The sequence below is a fragment of the Falco rusticolus genome, chromosome 10 (assembly GCF_015220075.1).
Source record: "Falco rusticolus isolate bFalRus1 chromosome 10, bFalRus1.pri, whole genome shotgun sequence".
Lineage (NCBI taxonomy): Eukaryota > Metazoa > Chordata > Aves > Falconiformes > Falconidae > Falco > Falco rusticolus.
This window is the reverse complement of record NC_051196.1, coordinates 30,183,161-30,205,119: the sequence shown is the minus strand read 5'-3', so window position 1 is coordinate 30,205,119 and position 21,959 is coordinate 30,183,161. Positions and strand designations below refer to the sequence as shown.

At 57.9% G+C, this 21,959-nt stretch overlaps 1 protein-coding gene across 2 annotated transcripts; it reads left to right on the top strand.

The window, feature by feature from the left end:
- Positions 1-1,819: 1,819 nt before the first annotated feature.
- On the top strand, positions 1,820-5,459 carry SNAI1 (snail family transcriptional repressor 1). 2 transcript variants are annotated; one of them, XM_037403119.1, is made up of 3 exons: positions 1,820-1,921; positions 2,473-2,976; positions 4,231-5,459. In XM_037403119.1, exons 1-3 carry the CDS (start codon positions 1,843-1,845, stop codon positions 4,410-4,412), a joined length of 765 nt encoding a protein of 254 aa, XP_037259016.1. In that variant the 5' UTR covers positions 1,820-1,842; the 3' UTR covers positions 4,413-5,459. The 2 variants fall into 2 exon arrangements, with proteins under 2 accessions (XP_037259016.1, XP_037259015.1); XM_037403118.1 differs by having other exon boundaries at positions 2,473-4,333.
- Positions 5,460-21,959: the final 16,500 nt, after the last annotated feature.

Genomic DNA, 21,959 nt, shown 5'->3' with positions numbered 1-21,959 from the left:
GTAGGTCAGGTTGCTTTCTCCCCTTGATCTCAGTTTTTCCTCTAGCACATGCAGGTTTTTTCCACGCGTGGTGGTTGGAACAGATCTGATTATTAACATTTCAGAAAGGAGAGAGGAGCAGGCTTTGCTTCTTGAAAGAAAACCGCCTAGTTGGGTTCCTCGTACAAGTGTCCCCAGCGTAACCACATCCGTGGCAGGTGGAGGAGTGCGGGGGGGCACCGATGAGGGGCCCGGGGAGGCACCTGCAGTAGCACCCAGGCTCCTTCCCCCTGCACTGCGGGGTGCTGCACCTCTGGACCCCTGTGAGAAATGGGGTGGACCTGGCCTCTGAGATTAGCATCCCCCAAGGCCTTCAGGAGCACATTTTCCCCTGACCTTCAGGCTGACCCAGGTCAGATAAACACCTGCTGAAAGCTACAGGCGACTGCAGCAAAGGAGGGATGGATCCAGCTCCAGAGCTCGTGGCCGCAGGGGAAGAGTTTGAAAACGTGTCTTGTGTCCGCAGGACTGCGTGTGGCTAGGAGGACAAGCTTTCCAAGCTGCTCCTGCCCTGAGGAAAGACTGACAGTGAGCTCAGCCCCCTGTGCTGCAGCTGTACCAGTGGAAAGCTTTGCTCCCCACTTCTGCATTTCATGTGGGTTGTGGCTAAACAGTAACGTGTGGTCAGCAAGGGCTGGCGAGTGGTGTGTGACGGCTGAGTCACGAGTGGCCCAGCATCACGGGCCCCTTTTCAGCTGGCAGAGCCAGACACTGGCTGAGAGCAAGGAGGCATTCCCAGCAGGTCCCATTCCTCCTCCTCCAGCAGCCGCCGGCAGCTGTCTTGGCCTGGAGCTGAGCACCACTCCTACAGCAGGTGGCTGGACCCATGCCCTGAGCCCTTCCAGCAGGGAAATCCCCACATGAGCGGGAGGGATGGGGCGAGCTGGAAGCCCAGGGTGGGCTTTCGAGGGAGGAGGACCGGACCGCTCCAGCTTTGCCCACTGCGCCCCAAACACCTGGTAGCAAAGCCTGGGCACCTTCCATGGGTGCGTGTCCCCGGGGGAGCGGGAAGCCAAAGGGAGCGTGTGACCCATTGGGGCTCTTCGACCCACACTGCCGTGCCCGCGGGGAGTCAGGGGAAGGCAGGAGGGAAGAAAACCAGAGGGCAGCTTGGTGGGGGAGGCTGCGCTGCCTGCAACCTGCCCAGCAGAAGGGAGAAGCCTGTCTGGGCAGGTGCTTCTGGCCGCTGCCTGGGGGAAGGAGTCAGCAAGGGCTGTGCTGCATCCCTCCCGCTCCTCGCAAGCCATCGCCTCTCCTCAGAAGATTAATAACCCGGGGCGAAGCGTGTTCCCTGCGCCGGGCTGCGTCCCACCCGTCCCTGCGGCAGCGGCGCAGGTTTGTGCTGACCCGCACCGCATCCCCCGCGGCCGCCACGCGTGGGGGGCCCGGCCATGCCCCCCGGCACGGCGTCTTCCCCCAGCCCCGCTGCTGCAGGCCGGCCCGGCCCGGCCACCGGGGCCGCGGGTCAGTGGCACGGCTCCTTGCCCTGCCTCCCGCCGCAGCGCGGCACGGGGAGCGCTCCGGAGGGAAGGAAGCCACCATCAGCGCCGGCAGCACCGCCAGCGGCGCGGGCACCGGGCGGGCAGCGGGGCCGCCCCGCCGGAGCGCAGCCCCGGGGGCACCCCCGGGAGCGGGGCCGGCACCTGCCGGGCCCCCGCCCCGCCCGGCCCATTGGCTGCGGGACCCGGGGGCCGCCCCGCGCCGCCCGCCCCGCCCCCGCCCCGCCCCCCCGGACCCGGGCCCATATTAGCGGGCGCGGCGGCGCGGCGGCCCCGCAGCGGGCGGCGGCACCGGGGCTGCAAGATGCCGCGCTCGTTCCTGGTGAAGAAGCACTTCTCGGCCAGCAAGAAGCCCAACTACAGCGAGCTGGAGAGCCAGGCCGGTGCGTGGCGGGGCGCGGCGGGACGGGCCGCGCACGTGGGGCGGTGCGGGGGTCCCGGTGTCCCCACGCGGCAGCGAGTGGGTGGCGGACTTCTCGCGGGGGGTGTTTCTCGGTTTTGTGTGTCCCGGGTAGAGACGGGGTGAGGGCTCTCCCGTGTCCCGCGATGGGGAGCCGGCCCTGGTACCTCGGGGCGGGCGGAGACGCCGGGCTCCCCCGTGATGGGGGTGGGAAGGGGCGCGGTCCCCTTCGCCCCATCCCTCGCAGCAGCGTGGGCAGGGGCGCCGGGCCCCCGCGGTGTGGGCTCGGGTCTCCTTTGCCCCGGGACGGGCTGGGGTCCCTTTGCCCCTCCGGCCCCGGGTGGAGCGCGGGGCTCCCACGGAGTGGCTTGGGGTCGGGTCCCGTTGCCCCAAGGTGGTGCGGAGTCCCCCGGGGGTGGGCTGGGCCGGGCACCCTGCAGCCCTGCGGAGCCCCGTGGGGTTGGGTCAGGGCCCCCTCGCCCCCGTTCCCACGGGGAGCATCGGGCCCCCGCTGAGTGCCGCCGCCTCCCGCAGTGCTGGCCGCCCCGCTGCTGTACGAGACTTGCCCGCTGCCCGTCATCCCCCCGCCCGAGGTGCTCGGCCCCGGCGCCTACTACCCACCGCTGGTGTGGGATGCGGGGCTGCTCTCCAGCCTCTTCCCGGGCGGCCCGGGCAGCGAGGCGGCAGGCGGCACGACCCCCGCCCTGGACCTGACCGCGCTCTCCAGCGAGGAGGATGAAGGCAAGAGCTCGGGGCCCCCCAGCCCAGCCTCGGCCCCCGCCGCCGCCGAGCGCTTCCGCTGCGCCCAGTGTGCCAAGGCTTACTCCACCTTCGCCGGGCTCTCCAAGCACAAGCAATTGCACTGCGACGCCCAGGCCAGGAAATCCTTCAGCTGCAAGTACTGCGAGAAGGAGTACGTGAGCCTGGGGGCTCTCAAGATGCACATCCGGAGCCACACGCTGCCCTGCGTCTGCAAGATGTGTGGCAAGGCCTTCTCCCGGCCCTGGCTGCTGCAGGGCCACATCCGGACGCACACCGGTAATGCCGGCTCTCGCCCCTCTCCCTCCCTCCCTTATCGCCTCCCGCTTCCCAGCTCCGAGGCCCCCAGCGAATGGGCAGGCCGGGTGTTATCTGGGAAGATAAGAGCTTCCCAAACCCCCTTGGCACATCTCTCTAAAATGTCCTTTAAATATCCTCTTGGCTGGAACCGAGCACAGGGTCAAGGCTCTGCTCGGAAATCTGTGCCGCTGCTGTTAGTGCTGTGTCTGCCCGTGAGCCAGCCCCAGGGCCACAGTGTGACGGCGCACACTTCACCCCAGTTTCATAAACTGGGGCTATGAGACAGCCGCAGCACTCCCTGATGCCCAAAGCATCCCTCTCTGCCCACACTGAGGGCTCCCAGCCAGGCTGTCCAGACCCGGCTGCCCACCACCGTGGCCTCCAACCCACCGCCCCACTCGGCAGCGATGAGCCCAGCTCAGGGCTCACTCGCTGCCGGGATGCACCACAGCAAGGCTCGGCATGGCCTCTGGGCAGGTGCTGGGGGTGCGGGGCCGGCCACCCCCCGCACCTGTTGATGCGGGTCCGGGTGCCGCAGCTGCAGCCCACCCTGCTGCCACGGCCGCCCGTACAATGCATCTCCTGAGCATCCTTTGTGGGGCTGCGGGGATAGTGTAATTGTTACTTGGCACTGATTTCACACCCTCTTAACGTACTAAAGATGATGGCTGAAGGAAGCTGGGAAGACTTAATTGTGCTTTCCAAATTGAGCATATGCATTTGTTTCCTCCAACAGAGGCTTTCTGGGAGGAATTCACCCTGGCCAGGCTTTTCAGTGCGAGCCGGGCAGGAGAAGGGGGAGCGCGGGGTTAGGAAATAGCTATACTCACCCTGGCGCTGGCGCCTTTCAGCCGCTGCCTGCTATGATATAATTAACACATAGTGCTTGGCTTTCCTGCCTCTCTGCAAACGCTTCGCTTTGGCTCCAGGCAGGAGATGAGTATCATGTCTTCGTTTGTATGTGCGACTGCATTGCTGCTCGCAGATGTTTCCAGCATTAATTTTCTGTGGTTCACCGGGGAGGCTTTTCTGGGAGTAGGAAATTCCCAAGTCCGCGCTTTCCCCAAAGTGAATGCTGTACAGACCTCTCCCGGCTTTCCCTCCAAACAATAACAGCCAGCACTTCTTTTCACTGTGTTCTTCACAAACTTAGGCTAATGAATGGCTCTTTCTTTGATATTCCCTATGTGTTGATGCACTGGTTAATTGGGAGCGTTTCTCTTTGTCCCATAGGTGAAAAGCCCTTTTCCTGTACACACTGCAACCGGGCCTTTGCTGACCGCTCTAATCTCCGAGCCCACCTGCAGACCCATTCAGATGTAAAGAAGTACCAATGCAAAACCTGCTCCCGGACTTTCTCCCGTATGTCGCTGCTCCACAAGCACGAGGAGACGGGCTGCTCCGGCTCTCGCTGAGGACCCCGCGCCCCCCGGCCTCTCACCTCGCGAATACCTATATTATAACTAGTTTCTGTAGGAGTTAGTTTCCTCCATCACCATCGCAGTGTGCACCGGGCTGGACCCAGCTACTCTGGCCCTCAAGGCCCTCACACTCCTTGTTCGGTGCCTCCTGTGCAATGTGAAGGCCTGATCCTTCTCCGAGCCCAGCGTCTGAGGGTGCAGGATTGGACCCCGGTGCAAAGCGAGTGTGTGAGGCTCGGGCGCCGCAGCCCTGAGCCTGACCCGCTGCTGCCACAGCCCCTCAGCAGGTGCACCCCCTTGCCGGAGGCACTCGGCACCTTGCAGGGCTGGACCTGCACCCCGGCCCCACCGCTCCTATCAAACATTGTGACCGTGTAGCTTGGGGGGGGTTGGGGTTTTTTTTATGTTGTTTGGTTTTTGTTGTTTTGTTTTTTGTTTGTTTTTTTTACCGTAACCACTTGGTAACTTTTAAGAACCAATATTTTTGTAATGAAGGACAAAATGTTAACACACACACCCCCAACCCCGAGTGTATATATGCCGCCTGTAGAAGGTGTAACTATGCAATAATACAGTATCCCAGTAGTTGTGAAGCAGCTGCTTCTCCCCAGCACAATGACAATTTGCAATGCCTGCGAGATTAACAGTGTCCATAAAAGGCATGGGTAGCCATTTCAAACACCAACCCTGTTTACAGAGCAGCTATGCACTCAAGCACCTGTTAATATGACTCTTAACAACTGCTTTTCAAGAGAGCTGTGACTAATAGCAGGCACTTGTCAGCTGATACAATGGTGGCCTGTCCCAAGGCTGCCCATCGACAGGTGTGTGCCAAAAGCCCTATTTATGGGTATTGACAGGTGCCTCCTGAATGCATCTTTCTTTGGACATTGTTTTTCATGGAATCATTACAAAGAGGATGTTTACATTTCAAAGGTACACTGGTATTTATATTTTTGTGCCACAATTTTGTACTGATGAAACTTTTTATATAATTATATACAGTTTATTGATATTCAATAAAATGGTTAATTTATAGTAGGGTTTTGTGGGTGCTTAGGGGGAATGTGCAGCAGTGAGTTGTGGGGACTGGGGTGCTGGGCTCAGCTCTCAAGCTCCCACCCTGCGCTCCTGGCTGCAGGTGAAGGGTGAGGGGATCTGCAGAGCCTCTCCGAGGAGGAGAAGTCGGAAGAGGCAGGCTGAGTCAGTTCCTGCCGAAGGGTTGGGGCTGGGCAAGGGGCAGCTGTGTGGTGATGTGGGCTGGTGGGGGCTGGGGTGCAGTGGATCTCCCTGGCCCCGCATCCTTCCCAGCCTGCCTGGGTGGGTGCTGGCTTCCCCGTGGGGCTACTGGAGCTCCCAAAGCCTGGCCATGGCCCCCAGCACTCCCTGGGGAGCAGGTCCATGCTGCAGCATAGGGGATTGCTCCACTGGGGCGGTGGGGGTGCCTCCAGCTCTTGCTGGGCTCCCGAGCCTCCCTGGGGATGGCACCTCAGTGAGCCAAGCCTCCAGATGGGTGACCTGATGTGGGTGGGGGGCAGTGGAGGTGGCACATTCTGCAGAGCCCTTCTACCAGTGCAGGTGGGGCTGTCCCCTGCGTGCCCACAGTTGTGAGGGGACCGAGGGACAGGTGCTCCGGGATGCCCCAGGTACCTGCCTCTCGGATTTCCATAATGAAACCATCCCAGTGCCCCAAAACACCTGCCTTGCACCTTCCCAGCCACCTCCAAATCTGGGGTGCTTCAGGGACACCACAGTCTTGCCACATGCCTCCCTTGGGGGCTGGGGTTTTGTCGTTCTCTCCCCCGCATTTTCTTGGTGCCATCTCCGGGGCATTGCTTTTAACCAGGGAATAAAAGCGTGTGCCCCCCAGCACTCATCCCCCCTCCAGCCCGCTGGCGCCCGGCTCCCTGTGCCTCTCCCAGGGGCTGTTACGGAGCAGGAAGATGTGTGTGGCTGTAAAAGTGAGCAGAGCTGCTGCTCGGCCCTTCTTTAATTAAGAGCTCGCCCAGTATAAACTGACTTTCCCAGCCGAGTTGGACTCATTACTTGATTATTAAGCAGGGCAGGAAGTTTTGGGTTTGCTCTTGTGTGTGCTTTTTTCTTCCTTTTCCCAACAGGAAGCGGGGGAGGGGCACTAATTACTTTCAGCTTTCCATCCATAAAATCCTGGAGCCGCAAAAGCAGCTAAACAGTTAAAAAAAAGACCAATTTTGAGAACGGACCACCTGCAGGAGCTGGAAAGGAGGCTCAAGGAGCGGGTAAGCATGGAGCAGAAGCCCGCCGAGCCCTGCTGCCCAGCGAGGTGCACGCGGTCTCGCAAGCCCGGGTCAGTCCCACCAGCCCGGGTCGGTCCCACCAGCCCGGGGGGTCCCACCAGCCCGGGTCAGTCCCACCAGCCCGGGTCAGTCCCACCAGCCCGGGGGGTCCCACCAGCCCGGGTCGGTCCCACCAGCCCGGGTCAGTCCCACCAGCCCGGGTCGGTCCCACCAGCCCGGGTCGGTCCCACCAGCCCAAGTTGGTCCCACCAGCCCGGGTCGGTGGTGGCTTTGCAGCTCCGATGTGCCGGAGTCCTCGGTTATTGCTCAACGTTGGGGCCCTGCAGCATGCATCCAGCCGCAGGGCCATGGGCTGTGCCTTATCCCCATCCACGCATGTCGTGGCTGTCACACGCTTGGATGCGGACCCTTTCCCGCGTCATTCAAGCTGTTGCTTGATCCACTGGCACCCACCCGGGAACCCTGCCAGCTCCCTCCCTCTCAATGGGCTTCAACTAATATTGGTTAGGCAGATGAGGAGAGCTGGGAGAAACCTCCTCCTCAGCAATCTTTCCTGTGCTCAGTTGTGATGGCTTTGTCCAGAATCTGGCTGGGACACAAGGCTTTTAGAGGGAAGGTACAAGGTGGAGGACAGCCTAGGCTCCGTCTGACAAATCCAGCTAGCATTCAAACACAAATGCAGCCTTAAAACATGGGAAAAAAAAAATGCTGCCTGTTCTGAGTCACTGAAGCGCAGCCCACTGGCACTTGGGCTGCTGCTGCATCTGCTCCCTGCGCTGCCCAAGCACCTTGTGCCCTGGGGACCACGGCTGCTCAGGTGCTGTTCTGCAGCTTGGGGCAGTGCCTCTGACCTCCCCAGGTTGTGCCCAGGTCTGGACCAGCTGCTGCCCCGTTGCAGGGTGATGGACGTGGCCCAGATTCCTGCTCTTCTGACTGGCTGCTCATTTTCCTACTGCAAAAATATTTCTTATTTCTACACTGAGGGCTCTTAGGGTGAGCAGAGGGCTGGGACAAGGACACCCTTGTGTCCAGCTCAAACCTGCTGCAGATGTAGGCAGTCCCCTCTGTCCTTTCTCTGCCTCCATACACCTTTGGGGATCCATGATGGAGAATTGCACCTGGAAGCTGGGCTTGTGGATGCGTTGCAATTGCTTTTTCATTTCATTTTCAGAAGGAAACCCCCCCAGAGCAGCACCCCTGGCAGCAAGCGCAGTTGGTAGCAGTGCCGTGGTCCCCAGCCCTTGGTCCCCTGTGCTGGCCTGGGCAATGACTGCTGCATGGCGAAGCCGGAAGGTTCATGGCAAAACCTCAGCATTTTTTTCCCCTGTTTTTTCCCCCTCTCTGTTTTAATGCCACAGGAACTAAACACACTGTAAAGCCGCTGCCCACAGCCGGGCTGTTTCATCCAGGTAGCACAGGCTGCAGTTTTGGTGGTGGGGGTGGCGGGGGGTAGGGGGGCAGCCGGCGATTAACGGGAGGAACCATTTGGTGACCACCTTGTGTGACCATCTGTAACAGATTACGGTGTCAGCGCTCGTAAAAGCCGGGATTCAATCAAGCGCCCGGCAGGTAGCGGGGGGCCCCGCTGGCAGGGGCCGTGGTGCCGGGGTGCAGGCTGTGCCGGCTCCGGGCTGCCGCACTCCCCGGGCGGTGGCACGGCCATGGCGTCGAGCGTTTGAACTCCGCTGTTTAATTTCCACGGACCTCCACAGGACCTTTAAACAAGCACGTACGTCCCCTCGGCTCCTGGAGCCCTTTCAAAGGCTCTGGGAAAACCACAAAGTGCCTTTTCTTCCCAGAGAGGAGTAGTTTTTTCTCCCTTCCCTGACCTGATGCAGAATTAAGGGTGTTTGGAAACCCACCGTGCCACGGGACGCCCCCGGGGCAGAGAGCTGGGGCAGACCCACGTGGAGGTACCGGGTTAAAAAGGGCTTTAAGGCTTCCACATGGCTGTTTGAAATAGTCCTGTCTCTGCGGGCATTCAGAATGTCCCAGAGGGGACGAGAAGGGAAATGGGTGGATTACAGCCACCTTTGCAAAGGCTAAGCTTCCTCTGCTCAGTGATTAGGGAGCTGTAGTTCCCAAATTTGCCTTTTTCACCCCTTTCTGTACCCGTCTGTCTCAGGGACAGGCACAAGGCATGCCTGGCCCTGGCACTGTGAGGGTGAAGAGCAGCTCTGGGGGCCCCTGAAATGCCTCTCCCCACCTCCAGGGCAGTAGGAAGGAAAAAATTTTCCACTTTCTTCTGTCACTGCAAAATGGCCCGACAGATATGTTCTTTTCGTGATCTCCTGGATCCCCCACAGCCTCTGGAGGAGAGCTTCCAGCATCTGAGCATGCAGCCCCCGGAGAAGGTGGGCAAAGCTCAGCTCCTACAAATCGTAGCTGCCTAATTCTTCTTTTGGCTCTTACCTTACCTAGAAAAAGCTGAATAAACAAACAGAAACCTGGCAGGATCCAGGGAAAGGCCCGTTATTAAAGTCAGTTGCTGGAGGGCTGTTTCTGATTTGGGAAGGGAATGACCGGAGCTTCACGGCAGAAGCTGCGATGGCTCGTGGGGTGATCCACGGAGACAACACGGGTTGTCCACTTGAGATACCTGGGACTGCGGGAGGCCTTGGAAGATGTGTGCGTTTATCCTCGCCGGACCAGGGCAGCAGGTGCCGGTGCAGGGCTCAGCGAGCCCATGTCAACAGGCGGTGCTGGTGAAAGCCTCCGTCCGTTAATAGCTCACCATAAGGAGTGGGGTTTACAAACAAGCTGCAGGTGTAGCTATTGTTTTTCTGGCTCTGGGCTATTGACATGAGCAATAATCTCAAATTAATCTTTAATCAGATGATGAACTGATAGCGTGGGGCTGGAGAGGTGTGAGTCTTCCCATGGAGACAAAGAGCATGGCAAATGAGGAGAGAAGGAGCCAGGGAGACCCCAGGGAAGGGATGCGAGGCTGGAGGATTAAAATAAAGATGATTCCTCCCTGCGGATGCAGGTGGACTGGGTTGCAGCATCACCATTGTCTTGCCACCACCTGCGCTCGTCTTTCCAAGGGCATCGCCTCTCCTTGGCTGTGCTGCCTGTGAGTGCCTCCCTGCCTGCCCCTGTGCCCGTGGGGCAAGGGGCGATGCCTGCCCCAGGGCTGCACCGTGCCCAGCCAAGCACCAGCCACCTGCCAAAGCAGCGCGAGCGCACGTGCCTCGCTGGCTCCAAAATCAGGTCATAAGTCGTGCCGGTGGAGGCCAGCTTTCCCCAGGGCAAAGCAAGCACAAGCTCCTCACCCTGGGTGCACGGGGCAGCCCCGCTCATCCTGCTGAGCTGAGAAACACCTTCCCGGGGCTGTGTCACCCTCCAGCTATTTACGTCCCTGGTGCAAATGTTACGGCAGCGGCCATGGCTGGCGGGAGGGTGGGCAGCACCCAGCTGTGCCCAGGGGGGTTTGGGAGACCACGGAAGGACGGACAAGCCCGATATTCTTGTGGGTTAAATGGTTGTTTCTCCTCTTTCACTCTCAGCTGGTCTTAACGATCGTGACAGCTCTGGGGGCTGCTGGTGCTGCCCCCCCAGCAGGCACGAGCTGGTGTGGGCTGGGAGGGGGACTCTGCCCCTGGCGCAGGCAGTGGGTGACTGAGCAAACATCCCGGTACAGCTGCAGGGACCCTCCGCAGAGACACCCTCGCCAGAGCACCGAGCACTTCAGCCTGCTCCCTTAACGGCAGTGGGTTGGAAATGAAAGGCCTGAAGCTGTTACGTGCCATTTCTTCACCCGTGGATGAGCACTTTGGCAGAAGGGACACAAGCACAGGCACAGCAGCGACCCTTGCCCTCCCCACAACAAGAAGTGCAGGAGTTACCAGCCTGCACCGACGGCTTTACAATAGCAATGCTGTGTTGTAATTTATTGGAGATCTGCCTAGAAAATCATCAGAAAGTATTTTAAATCCAGCATAACATACATATTTATGGATCACCTTCTGTTTTACTGGGCTCCCTGAAAGCAATGCGAGGCCTGTTTTACTTTTCTCAATAAAAAGGCTCACATTTCACATGCGAGGAGATTGGCGTCTCCCGAGCTAATTAATCCGGGTTCCCCTCCACCTCCGCATTTTCCACGCAGGGTTATGCTGGCGACACTTTGTCTGTGGCCGCTCCAGGAGGACGGTGCTGCACGCTCAGCCCCCTTCGCTGGCGATGCGCTGGAGGCAGAGCGGGGCAAGGCAAGGAAGTGGCGGCGTGTTGCGGCACAGAGTCATGGCCCGTTATAAAGAGCTTCAAGGGCCTGCATTATGTCATTACTCAATTAGCCTGTTGGTAATAGCACTTCATTAGAGAGACAGTTCCTATTCACTGGCCCTAATCCACTTTCTAAAGACAGGGCTGGAGCCATTGATCGCTTTTCCCGCTTTCCCGATGAGGCAGAAAGCGGGTTTGGAGCGCGGCCCTGCAGCAGAAGGGGGGGAATGATCCCACCAGCATGGCCAGGGCAGCCCCCCACCCACCCCAACCAAGACAGGGGTGGCAGCACCCAGCCCCAGCAGCTTGGGGATGTGGGGTGCAGAGCACCTGCCCTTCTCACCAACCTCAGAAATCAGGGAACAGAAGAGGTTTGGTGTCAAACCATGGGCAATGACAGCTGGGACCATGACCTCTCTTCACCTGGCCAGACACAATGGGTGAGCCAGTGCCAGGGATGCTCCTGGGGGACCAGCTGCAGGGATGGGCAGTGTCTGCCCAGCCTGCACCTTTCTTCGGTTCATAGTGGGGGCAGAAAGAAAAGCTACTTTCTATTTCTTCTTTTTTTTCTTTTTTTTTTTTTCTTGCTTTGTTTCCCCCCTCCTCTGTTCCGTGACACGCAGTGCTCAGTGGAAACATAAGCAGGGTAGGAAGTGGCACGAGAGCCGCACGCAGGAAACTGATGTATGTCAGGAAAGGATGTCAGCACCAGGCGGTGGGACCAAGGGGTGAGCAGCTGGTGCGGGACAACTCACTGACAAGAGGAGCAGGAAGCGAAACGAAGCCCTTCCTTATTTTTAATAAAGGTATCTGCTTCCATTCAAGGCAGTGATAGAGCAAATATGGAGGTACAGGTAGCTCCCAGCCAGCGCAGAGGTGCCCGGCTGGGGTAACACCATGGGGCTGTGAAGTGTTCCCCATGTCCTGCCTGTCCCGTTGGCTTCAAAGCCAGTGGGCTCCTGCACCCCACAGGAACCGGGTCCCCCAGATCTCCCCACCATGATGGCCAGGCTGTTTTCAGCTACAACCCCGTGTGAGGCTTCTGCCCAGCTGGTCCCTGGGGCCTCATCCTGCCACAGCCCCCAGCAGGACACAGCCCGCAGGCACCTCGCCCACCCCACATCCTCCTTCCCCAGGGTGTCCATCAGCCAGATACTCCCTCCCATGCCGTGCTGCCAAAGGAGGAGCTGGGCTTGGGGGTTTTCCATCCCCCATAAAAAATAACCATTGCTCAGACTTCAGGAAGATGCAGCCTAAGCACAGAAGTTATTTTAGGTCAAAAGAAGTACCGGGGTAGGAAAGTTTACTGCCCTGGTTGTGGCAGCTGCTGTCTGTGATCAATATCACCCAGATTTCCCCCTCAAAACCTCACTTTACAGCAATAGCTCTCTGCTGTCACTTCCACCGGGCTGGAGGGCAGCAATGTTGGGCCTCCATTTGCTGCAAAAATTTATGGTTATTAGTACTCAAGACTCAGGTGAGGACCAAAAAGCCAGTTTTTAAATGAAGACACCATGGTAGATGGCAACTGGTTTTCCTCAAACAGTCTTCAGAGCACCCCAGGAGCCAAAACAGCAGTTGGCACATGCCTGAGAGACAGGGACTGTGGTCCTCGTCGGCTGCTGGGGAAGAAGGGAAGGCTGGGGCATCACACTCCATCACCCATCGGGAAGCCCACATCTACAATTTAGGCAAACAACTTGTTTTCATTCAAACCCTTTTGCCATTTCATAATACTGGCTACTTCTGTCCAAAAGGAAATAGCTGTCCCATAAATAAAGGAAGGTGGGAGGGAGCGTGGGGGAGGCTGCAAGTGCGGGCGAGGCAGATGCAGAAAGCTTTTCCCTGCATGCTCCAGCTCACGGCTGCAGGATAACATCAATAAGCGGAAGAGCAGAGAGAGTCCAAGATGCACACGTGTGCCAAGGAGCTGCTCCCATCTGACCATGCCTCAGACACCCCCAGCCTTCCCCTTGTCACCCTCCGAGCATCCTTCCTGCAAGCATCATCCTGGCCCAGCATAGCAGGGGTGTGCTGGGAGCATCCCTGCGGTGAGCCCCACACACTGAGCCCTGAGCCTGGGCTCCTGGGCACCCAGAGCTGTTTCCCCACTGGAGCAGGAGCTTCAGATGGGGGGACCTGCAAAACCACCTTGTGGCACTGAGCGAGGGCAGGTTGGCAGCACAGGGAACAGCTGGGTAGGTGCAGGTATCACGACTCCAGCTCTGCATCCTTGCTCATCGCACATCATCTCCACATGCACTTTTTTTCATGCACAGTGGGGAACACTGTATCACAGCTGCACCTGTAAGGAGCTCTATGAGCCTGGTGCTGGGGAGCAGGCATGCACAGCAGACAAGCCAAAAGGTGAGAAGGGGCACTAGGACCAGCGCCCTCCCAGGGGACCCTCACTGGTATCTCCATGGGGAGGCCCAGGACCGCCTGGCCTTGTGTACCTGCAGGTCAGGGCTCTGCTGGCTGCGGGTTTCTCTCTGCTGGCCTGGCCTCAGCTCTGAGCCATTAATAACCAGTTGTAGTTGCGTCTCTCCAGCCCACAGCCCCTATTTGCTTTCAAAACCAAGCTGCGATGGGAATGAATTATCTCTCTTCATTTTCATTTTCCCTCTGTCTCTGCTGCTGGCAAATTAACAGCTTCCCTTGATGCCAAACGGTCTGCAGTTTATCTCCCGAAGCACAAGTTTCACTCCCAGTCTGCTCTGGGGAAACAAAGTAATTGCAGAAAACTATTCTGAAAGTGATCCAGCAGCAAAGAAGTCAGATAAATAGGGACCATATGCACCATGCCAGTCAGAGGTGCCGCACAAGGATGCTCGCACTCGCAGTGCTCCAGTCCCCCCCCAGGCTGGCAGTGTGACTCGCCGGCCCCACACACAGGGCCCTGCTCTGGTACAAAAACTTCATCTGGGGGTGGTTTGCAGTGTTAGAAGCTGACTGAGTTTGCAGACTGATTTTTGCACGCACACTTGCTGGGTGTGTTTTCGCCCAGAGTTTAGCTGGCTCTTGGTGGGGCACGGAGAGGAGAGCCGTTTGCTGACCTGGGGAGCTGCCACTGGCAGGTATTTAAAGCAGCCTCCGGGTGCAACACTGTGGGGACAATTTCCAGTGCATCATGAACGACTCTTCACAAGGGCCCCATTTGCTGTTGAGCCACATGGGATCTTGCCAACATGGTCTCATTCTAGCTAAGGCAGAGACTTGAGCTTTCTCAGCTGCACCAGGCTTGGCTCTTTGCTTCCCATGACCCATTTTCCCCCATTAAATGGGGTGGATGCTGTGAGGTCTGTCAGCCCCCAGCCAGGCTCCTGCGCTGCTGAGCAGGATCCAGCCCCAGCCCCACACCACAGAGGTCTGCCATGGCCCTTGGGGGTTCTGCAAGGGAGGGCAGAGGCAGATGCAAAGGATCCTCTGCAGCAGATGACACCAGGGCTGTTGATCCCTGTGCAGCCCAGCCCTGCCTGGTCACACACATGCATTTCGGGTGCCCCTTTGGTCCCTGTTGGCGAGGCCAGTGCTGCCTCACTGCTCAGAGCTGCTGGGCAGCCAGCTCTGTTCCTCCCCAGCCAGAAGAAGTGGCAGCCAAAGGGCTCATCCCACAGCCACCTTCACCCCATCCCTGCTTTACGTCAAGGAGCCCCAGCACAGATCAAAGTGCTCTGAGGTTTTCCTTGTGCGGTCTGAAGCACTCTCAGAGGGCAATGCTCTGCTGTCAGCAGCCCCTGGCCACTGGTACGGAGTTTTCCCCTCCCCCAGCACAGCCACCTTCTTTTTGTCCTGCAGGCAGGTGGGTGGGTGCTTGGCTGGGTCTGCAGACCCTTGGCACTGCTCAGCACTGAGCTCCTGCACCGGCTGCCCGCCGTGGTGCCTGGGCTTGCAGAGCTCCCATGCCCCTTGCTAAGGCACCGCTGGGTCTCCTGCTCAGCGTCACCTGCACCTGCCTGTGGATGTGGGGTGACGGCAGTGCCTGGCACAACAGTGGTGACTGCCACAGTGTGGAGCTGGGGAGTGTGATGGCGTGTGGTCCCTCCTGGGAGGCATGAAGCCCTTGGATGCCTGTTATCACTAAGTGTCAGGGAAAATACTGTAATTAGACAGAAAGAAGGAAAATAATAATGGCTAATGCTTCCAAAAGTAATTTGGGGAGCCTCAATTTAGAAAGCCAAAACTGAGCTGCCTTGAAGAGGCTGTTTTCCAGAGGCTTCTCCAAAACGTCTGGAGGAGCGATCCATCGTTTGGCACCAGCAGCGTTTGCCATTTCTACAAGCTGTGGTCAGGAACCGCTAGTTAAGATGCCTGCCTGCCTGGCGCTGGGGGTGCCCATCACCAAGAGGTGAGTCATCTTGCAAAACCCTCCGGCTTTCGCGTGGGCCAGCCTGTGCCACCCATACCGGGCCAGCATTACCCTGGGCTTGGGATGCTACCACGAGCGAGGCTGCTGAAAATAGTCCCTGGCACCTCTCCATGCTGCCGGGCTGGGCCAAGTGTCTCTGAGACTTGCTTCCAGCTTCCCCATACCCCAGTGGGAAGAGGAGCCTCTCTCCCTTCACACTGTCTTGGCCCCCCTCTGCCCTGCTCCCCCTGGCTGGGGCAGAGCCCCCCATCCCCCTGCTGCCGCCCAGCCCCACAGCTCTCCCCATGGCCACGCTGAAGGCAGCATCGTATATAAAATTAGCACCCATGCAGGAGGCTGCCAGGGGAAACCTGCCCTGGGCGGCCACAATGGGAAGCAGATGCTCTGTGATTAAGCCCACATGCACAGGGCAGCGCCGTCCGAGTGGGGCTGCAGTGCCCGGGCCAGGGGATGGAGGGCACGCGCTGGAGCAAAGGCTGCTTCGGGCAGGGATGTCTCGGGCTGGCAGCCAGCGGAGGGGCTGGAGGCAGCCCAGCTTCTGCTGGCCAGGGCTGGGGAGGGATGGCAGGATGGAGCCAGGGGAGCTGTTTCTGTGTCCCCCAGGAGTGATGATTGGGGTGGAAATGGTCTGCCTGATGGCAACACCCCAGGCTTGCAGGAGCTAAGCTGAACTTTTCAGCCCCATCAGGATGACAGAACTGTGTGAGACAAGGGCTGGGGAGCGGCATCCTGATGGCTTGCACTGCCGGGGTTGAAGCCCTGGAGGCCAGGAGGGTGGGGAGAGCCATCCCCAGTGCATCTCCAGCACAGCAGCCCCAGCACTAATGCCATGTGCAGTCTGCTTGGAGGAATGAGCATCTGGCTCCAGCCAGCAGCTCGACTCCCTAAACCTTCCTCCTCCATACACCCTTGGGTCACTGAAACGCCGTATCTCTTCGCTGCAGAAAGGGATGCAGTGGAGTTTCAAAGTCCAGGGGCCGGTGACCCCGGCTGGGCCTCCTCTGTGTGGTGCAGAGGGAAGATGCAGGTTTGCCATCTGCAGCCAAAAGCCCAGCACCAACAACCCCTGTAACCTGAGAGCGATTTTCTAGATAAGATCTAGGCAAAGCAGGGGAGTTTGCAAGGTCAGGTCACAGGGGGCTTGCTGACCCCTCTGAACACCAGCACCAGCAGGCGAGGGAGGATGCTCATCAATGTTGCCAGCTTCATTTCTTCATGTTTTCTTCATGTTTTCTTCCTGTGCATTGTTTTGTCTCTGAAGGGGGAGAAGTCCCTACTTATCTCCTGCCCTCTCCGGTCTCCCCAGTGCGGTTTCTCCAGCCATGCAATAAGGGATGGCCATTTCTGTTTCTTCTCAAGGCATTTTTCCACCCACCCTCCCTAGCCCTGGTGGGAATTGTCAGCTTTGAGATAACAAGAAGGATGAATTGTTCGTACAGGATGTTGCATGAAGCCCAAGTGCTATTTGCAGGCAATTTTAATAAGTAATAATAAGGAGAGAGAACTCCAAAGGAAGTAACCTGGTACAGCAGACAAGGCAGATTAATCAAGGCAGGGAGGAAATACTCCCCAGAAATGAATCTGGCATGAGTTCCTGCACACCAGTCCCACGATCCTGTCTGCCACCACAGGCAACTCTTATCTGAAACAGTCCAGTGTTTAAAATAGACTGGAAAATAAATAGTCTTCCAGCGCGACTGATCCTCCAGAGCCTGCAGTTCATCCCAGCAGCATTTACAGTTTTCTCTGGAGTGTTTCCGACATGTACTTCAAGGCCTTCCAACTCTTTTCTCCTCCCCTGCTTGTGACATTAATGAACCTTAAGGGATTCTTAAAGCACGTTTTATGTGGATGTATTTTTAAGCAGGAGAAGGAGAGAGCGGTTCCCAGCCCTCCGTGCCTGGGATGGATGGAGACTTGCTTTGCGAGGCGCACTCCAAACAGGAATCCATCAAACGCCAGGGCTAAGTGTTGCTGCAGCAGCTCTGCTAGCTGTGAAGTTGTTTAATGTTCATTGTTCACAGCTGTGTCACCCTAATAGAGTATTTTATTGTTTTTCCAGTTGTACTTAAAACCATCATTCATTATCCTGCCTAGCCAACGAGTGCCTCACCTTTAATTGATGACACCAGACAAAATGCCTGGTCAAAGTTTCCAGTGTCTCCACCATAACTGGGACTGGCTCCCTGCCACCCCAGACCCTGCCAGCACAGTTCTGCCCTGGCAGGTGACGTGGAGGGTGAGTGGGACACGGCCGCTGGGAGCTCCGGTCCCTCGTGGTGCGGCTCCCAGGGGAGCAGGGGCTGCTGCAGGAGACCCTGCACGGAGCAATGGCTGTGCCCAGCCTGGGGCACCAGCTCGGTGCAGAAACCTTTGGGAGAGAGGAGAGCAGACACCCCGAGGTGCCAGGGATGCTGCAAGCCACCTGCCGGGCTGTGACAAGGACCAGCCTGGGCAGCTGCAAAGCCCTTGGGACCATCCCTGCCTGCCTGGAAAGCAGGGCACCCGTGGCCATCACCTTGCCCTGATCGGATCAGCCCCGACCAGCGCCTCTCCTTGCCCACGAGGGGCAGGCGAAGGCAGCGGCGAGGTCCAAACAACCCCAGTGCTGCGCATCCCACTGTGCCCAGCACCAGCATCAGTGTCACCTCCTGCGGGTACGCTGTGCTGGGTCTGACAGCCCCAAAATACACCTTTTGGGCCAGCCGAGCCACCTCCCCATGTTGTCCCTGCACACAGGGCTGGCCCGTCCCCCGTCCTGCCCTGAGCCACCCCAACGCCCACCCTATGTGACGTCTGCGTATGACAACTAATTGCAGTGACTGATTTTTTTTGCTGGAAAACTGCCCTTTTTCAGGCAAGAAAGTCTCTGCCCTGTGTAAGTCCTGACAGACTCTCTACAGTAGTTAAAAGGCACGGCATTAAAGAAAAAGAACTTAAACAACCCCAAAGTGAAGGTCTTGTAATTTATTTACTCCCCCCAATGAATGCTGGTTGCAAATCACTCTGTATAAAAATAACTCCTTTCTCCAACTTTTGATCTCTGATATTCCTGTATTTCCCTGGGGAAAATGTAAATCTATGAACTTATTACTAATGTTTCCTGTCCCTGACAGTGGAGCCAGTTGATATTTTACTTGAGAAGCTGGAGAGAAAAAAAAAAAAAAGCAGCATAAACTTAATGACTGCGGACTGTTTCCAATCTTAGTTTCACTTTTCAGATGGAGAGTTTCCATCTTACAACAGGGAGAGGGAGATTTTTAAATAAAACATGATTTAACTTTAGCCAAACTTCCTCCTAGTGTTTATGCTTTTGGCTCGGGGCTTGATCCAGTTAAAGCTGGTTCCTTTTGAAGCAGCCCCGGCTCATCACCGCACACCAACACGACGGCTTGGAAATTGTCTGTTCCACTTCTGGTTCTGAATTCCCCAGCCTGTGCCGGCTTCGTTGCCCTCCTGCCTTGCCCTGCCTCGAGGAGCAGCTCCCGGCTCCTGCTCACCTGTGCGGGCAGTGGGCAGTGGGCAGGGGGGGTGATGGTGATGGTGGTGTGGTGGCACCTTGCGCTTGCTGGGCATCCCCTCGGCACTGCTGCAGGCACCTGGCTTGCCTGTGTAAAGCGTGGCCATATAATGCAGCTCCATGTCACCGCTGTCCCTGACCATGGTCATTTTGCAGCCCCAAAGCCACGTCCAGCAGCAGCTGGTGGGGAGGTGCAGGGCAGAGGGTCCAAAACACTTTTGGAAAGTTTTTGAATTGTTTCATTTTGGTGTGTTCCCCGCCCCCAAACTAAACATGTTTTTAGTCCACAATAGGCTTTGATTGGAAGTGTAAGCTCTTTAGTGGAAGGTTCTGCTCAGCCTGCTGTGCTCCTGCCCAGGTACAGCACAATCTCTGTGAGGTTTTTCAGGTTTTTTCCTATTTCAGGATAGAGAAAAAACCCCACCAAACACCAGAAAATCTCAGCACGCAGGAAGATCATTTGCTGGCAGTGCCAGCGCTAGGAAGATGGCTGCACCACAGGCAGCCCAAGCCTGGCTCCTGCAAAAACAGCCTCTGGCATCTCCCTCCTGGCTTGGGCTCTTCTCCCCATCCCGAGAGCCCTGCCAGAGCGGGAGCACTCCGAGTCCTGGGATGGCTGGCATCTAAGCGGGACATCAGCTCCTCTCCTGCCTGCCCTGCCTGCACCTGCAGCCCCCTGCGCCTTGGAGCTGCCCACCAGCCCCACTCAGCCCCGCAGCACCCACGCCGGGCTGGGTGCTGGTGGTGCCGGGGGCACTGGGGCGATGGGCGAAGCAGAGGCAGCCCGGCCCCATGGCCGCTGGCCGGAGCGAGCAGCAGACCTGACGCCAGGCGTGGAAGCCGGCTCCCGCAGGAGCAATTCAGGCACTGTTTTAACGTCAGCCAAAACACAGGGAATAAAAGGAACTTTAATGGGGTCTAAGTTGAGCTGTGCACCCTGGAGGATTCCTGGCTGCCTCTGTTCGTGTCAGATAAATAGCTCTGTGACTGCAGTAATGTTTAACATCCCCTCTCATTATCTCGCTGGCATCCCTGGGCTCCTGCAGGGATTGCAGCCAGGCCCTGGCCACATCTTCCTCCCCAGTCCTCGTCCTGCTAGCTGGGCTGCAGCAGCACTTAAGAGCGTTTTTGTAATGCAGCTTGATCCAGGGCTTGGAAGAGGCTGTGAGCTGAGCTCAGTGCTGGTCCCACCACAGGGTGAAAGCCCCAGGGCTTCTGCCACCAGGAGAGCTCCCGCACCCTGTCCTTGCAGGTCGGCCCTGTCCCAGTGCTGCCGGCTGGCCAGGCAGACATGGTGTCAGCCTCAGTCCCCTCCTTGCCTCAGTTTCCCCATCTGTAGCACAGCCTTAGTGAACCCAACAATTTTTTTCTAAAGAGCTTTGAAGTTTAAAGCTGAAAAAAAGAAGCACCTTATACACAGGCAGTCAGTGTCTTATCATTATTAATAATTAATAATTATTAAGCCTAATAAAAAACATCAGCCATTCCACCATCCCTAAGGGCCTGTTGGAAAGAAGGGTCCTTATGTCCCATATGTCCTGTGCCCCTTCCCCAGTGGGTGCTGGTGGGCATCCCCTCGCAGGCTTCTGCGCAGCATCTCCCTTTCTGCCAGGAAAGGTTTGATTTTTCTACGAGAGGGCTGGAGAGAAACTCCACCTTTGGGATGACCCCCGTCCTGGTGGGGGTGCCTGCCGCCCCGCTCCGCTGGCGGGTCAGACAAGGGAGGATTGAGCCGTGCAACCTGCCGGCCCTTAAAGGGCTGTTTGTGCCCAGACCACCGGCACCGCTGTGCTGGGGGGAGACGGTCCCCCCTGCTCCACTGCAGCAGAGGAGCTGTCTCCAGCTAACCGCACATTCCTCGCCCTCCCAGACACCCGCCGAGGCCCTCGCCTCCCCTCGGCTGGATGATCCCTGCCACTGCTCCCCAGGGATGCTGAGCATTGCCTGCTGCAGGAGGGGCTTGGGGAGAGGACCCGTATGGCTCCCAGGGACGCGCGTGTGTGTGGTCTTTCCCTGGCAGCTGAAGATGTGAATGAACAAATGCTTTCTCGAGGCGCCGTCTCACTCACCCCCAGCTCAAGGGGGGACCCAGCGCTATAGAAGCAGGTGAAAACATCACCAGACTGGCCCCATTGCCTGGATTGTCCCCATAGAGCTTGGATAAACCATGCCATGCCCCTTCCAGGCAGGGCAACCCTTGCACAGACCCCGCAGTGCCCCTGGGCTGAGGGCAGAGGAGCTGGGACGGGGTCCCCAGGTGGTGGCTGTGGGTCCAAATCTCAGCTCCTGCCAAGTTCATCCCACAGAGGGGTTCAGGGGATGTCTGGGGTTTGGGGCTGAGGCAGCTTGTCTTCAACTTCTGTCCCAGTGGCCAGTGTCTCCTGAGCCCCCAGAACATGCCGGTCAGACTGGCGAAGAGGAATGGCCCTGGGTTATGCGGCTGCCCAGGCTCTGGGGTCCCTCTTTGCCCACCCCATCCCTATGAATTCTTTGAGCTGGTTGTTGGCGCTGCAGGCTCCCCATGTTGCACTGACCACTAACATGAGGCTGTGCAGGTCCGGGGCCCCAGACAAGCAGGGCATTTTCCAACATCTCCCCTCATCTCTGAGCTCTTCTAATACCTCCCTCCTAATAATGGTCTGTTTTTCCCCTCTCCAGGCTGGGCTCAGAGAGCAGGGCAGGCTCCATAGGCATGCTGACGGAGACAGCCGTCCCACCACATTTTTGGGCATGTTAGGAGGTGGTTGGAAATACCATGCTTTTATTTTCATTTCCCTTCGTTGTAACTACAGCTTGGCAGGAACCCACTCCCCAGCCGCGAAGCCTCCCCATGTGGGCAATGCCTCAGCAGGGTCCGGCAGCTCACAGCCACCCCTTGCCAGCTGCATTGCTCTGTCCGAATTATTCCATTGCCCCCAGCAATGGAAACCCAGTGCTGCTCCCACCTCTCAAGTGTGAACAGCCCAGTGTACCTCAGAACAGCTCTACAGCTCCAGGGGCTGCTTTTAAGACAAATATTTCACCGTGGAGACCCACAGCAAACGAGCAATTAGGTTGCCAGTGCAAAGTTTCCAGGATCTCACCATCCATGTGTCGAGCTGTCATGCCCACAGCTGTAACATCTGCCCTCTAACGCCTGGCAGCGGGGT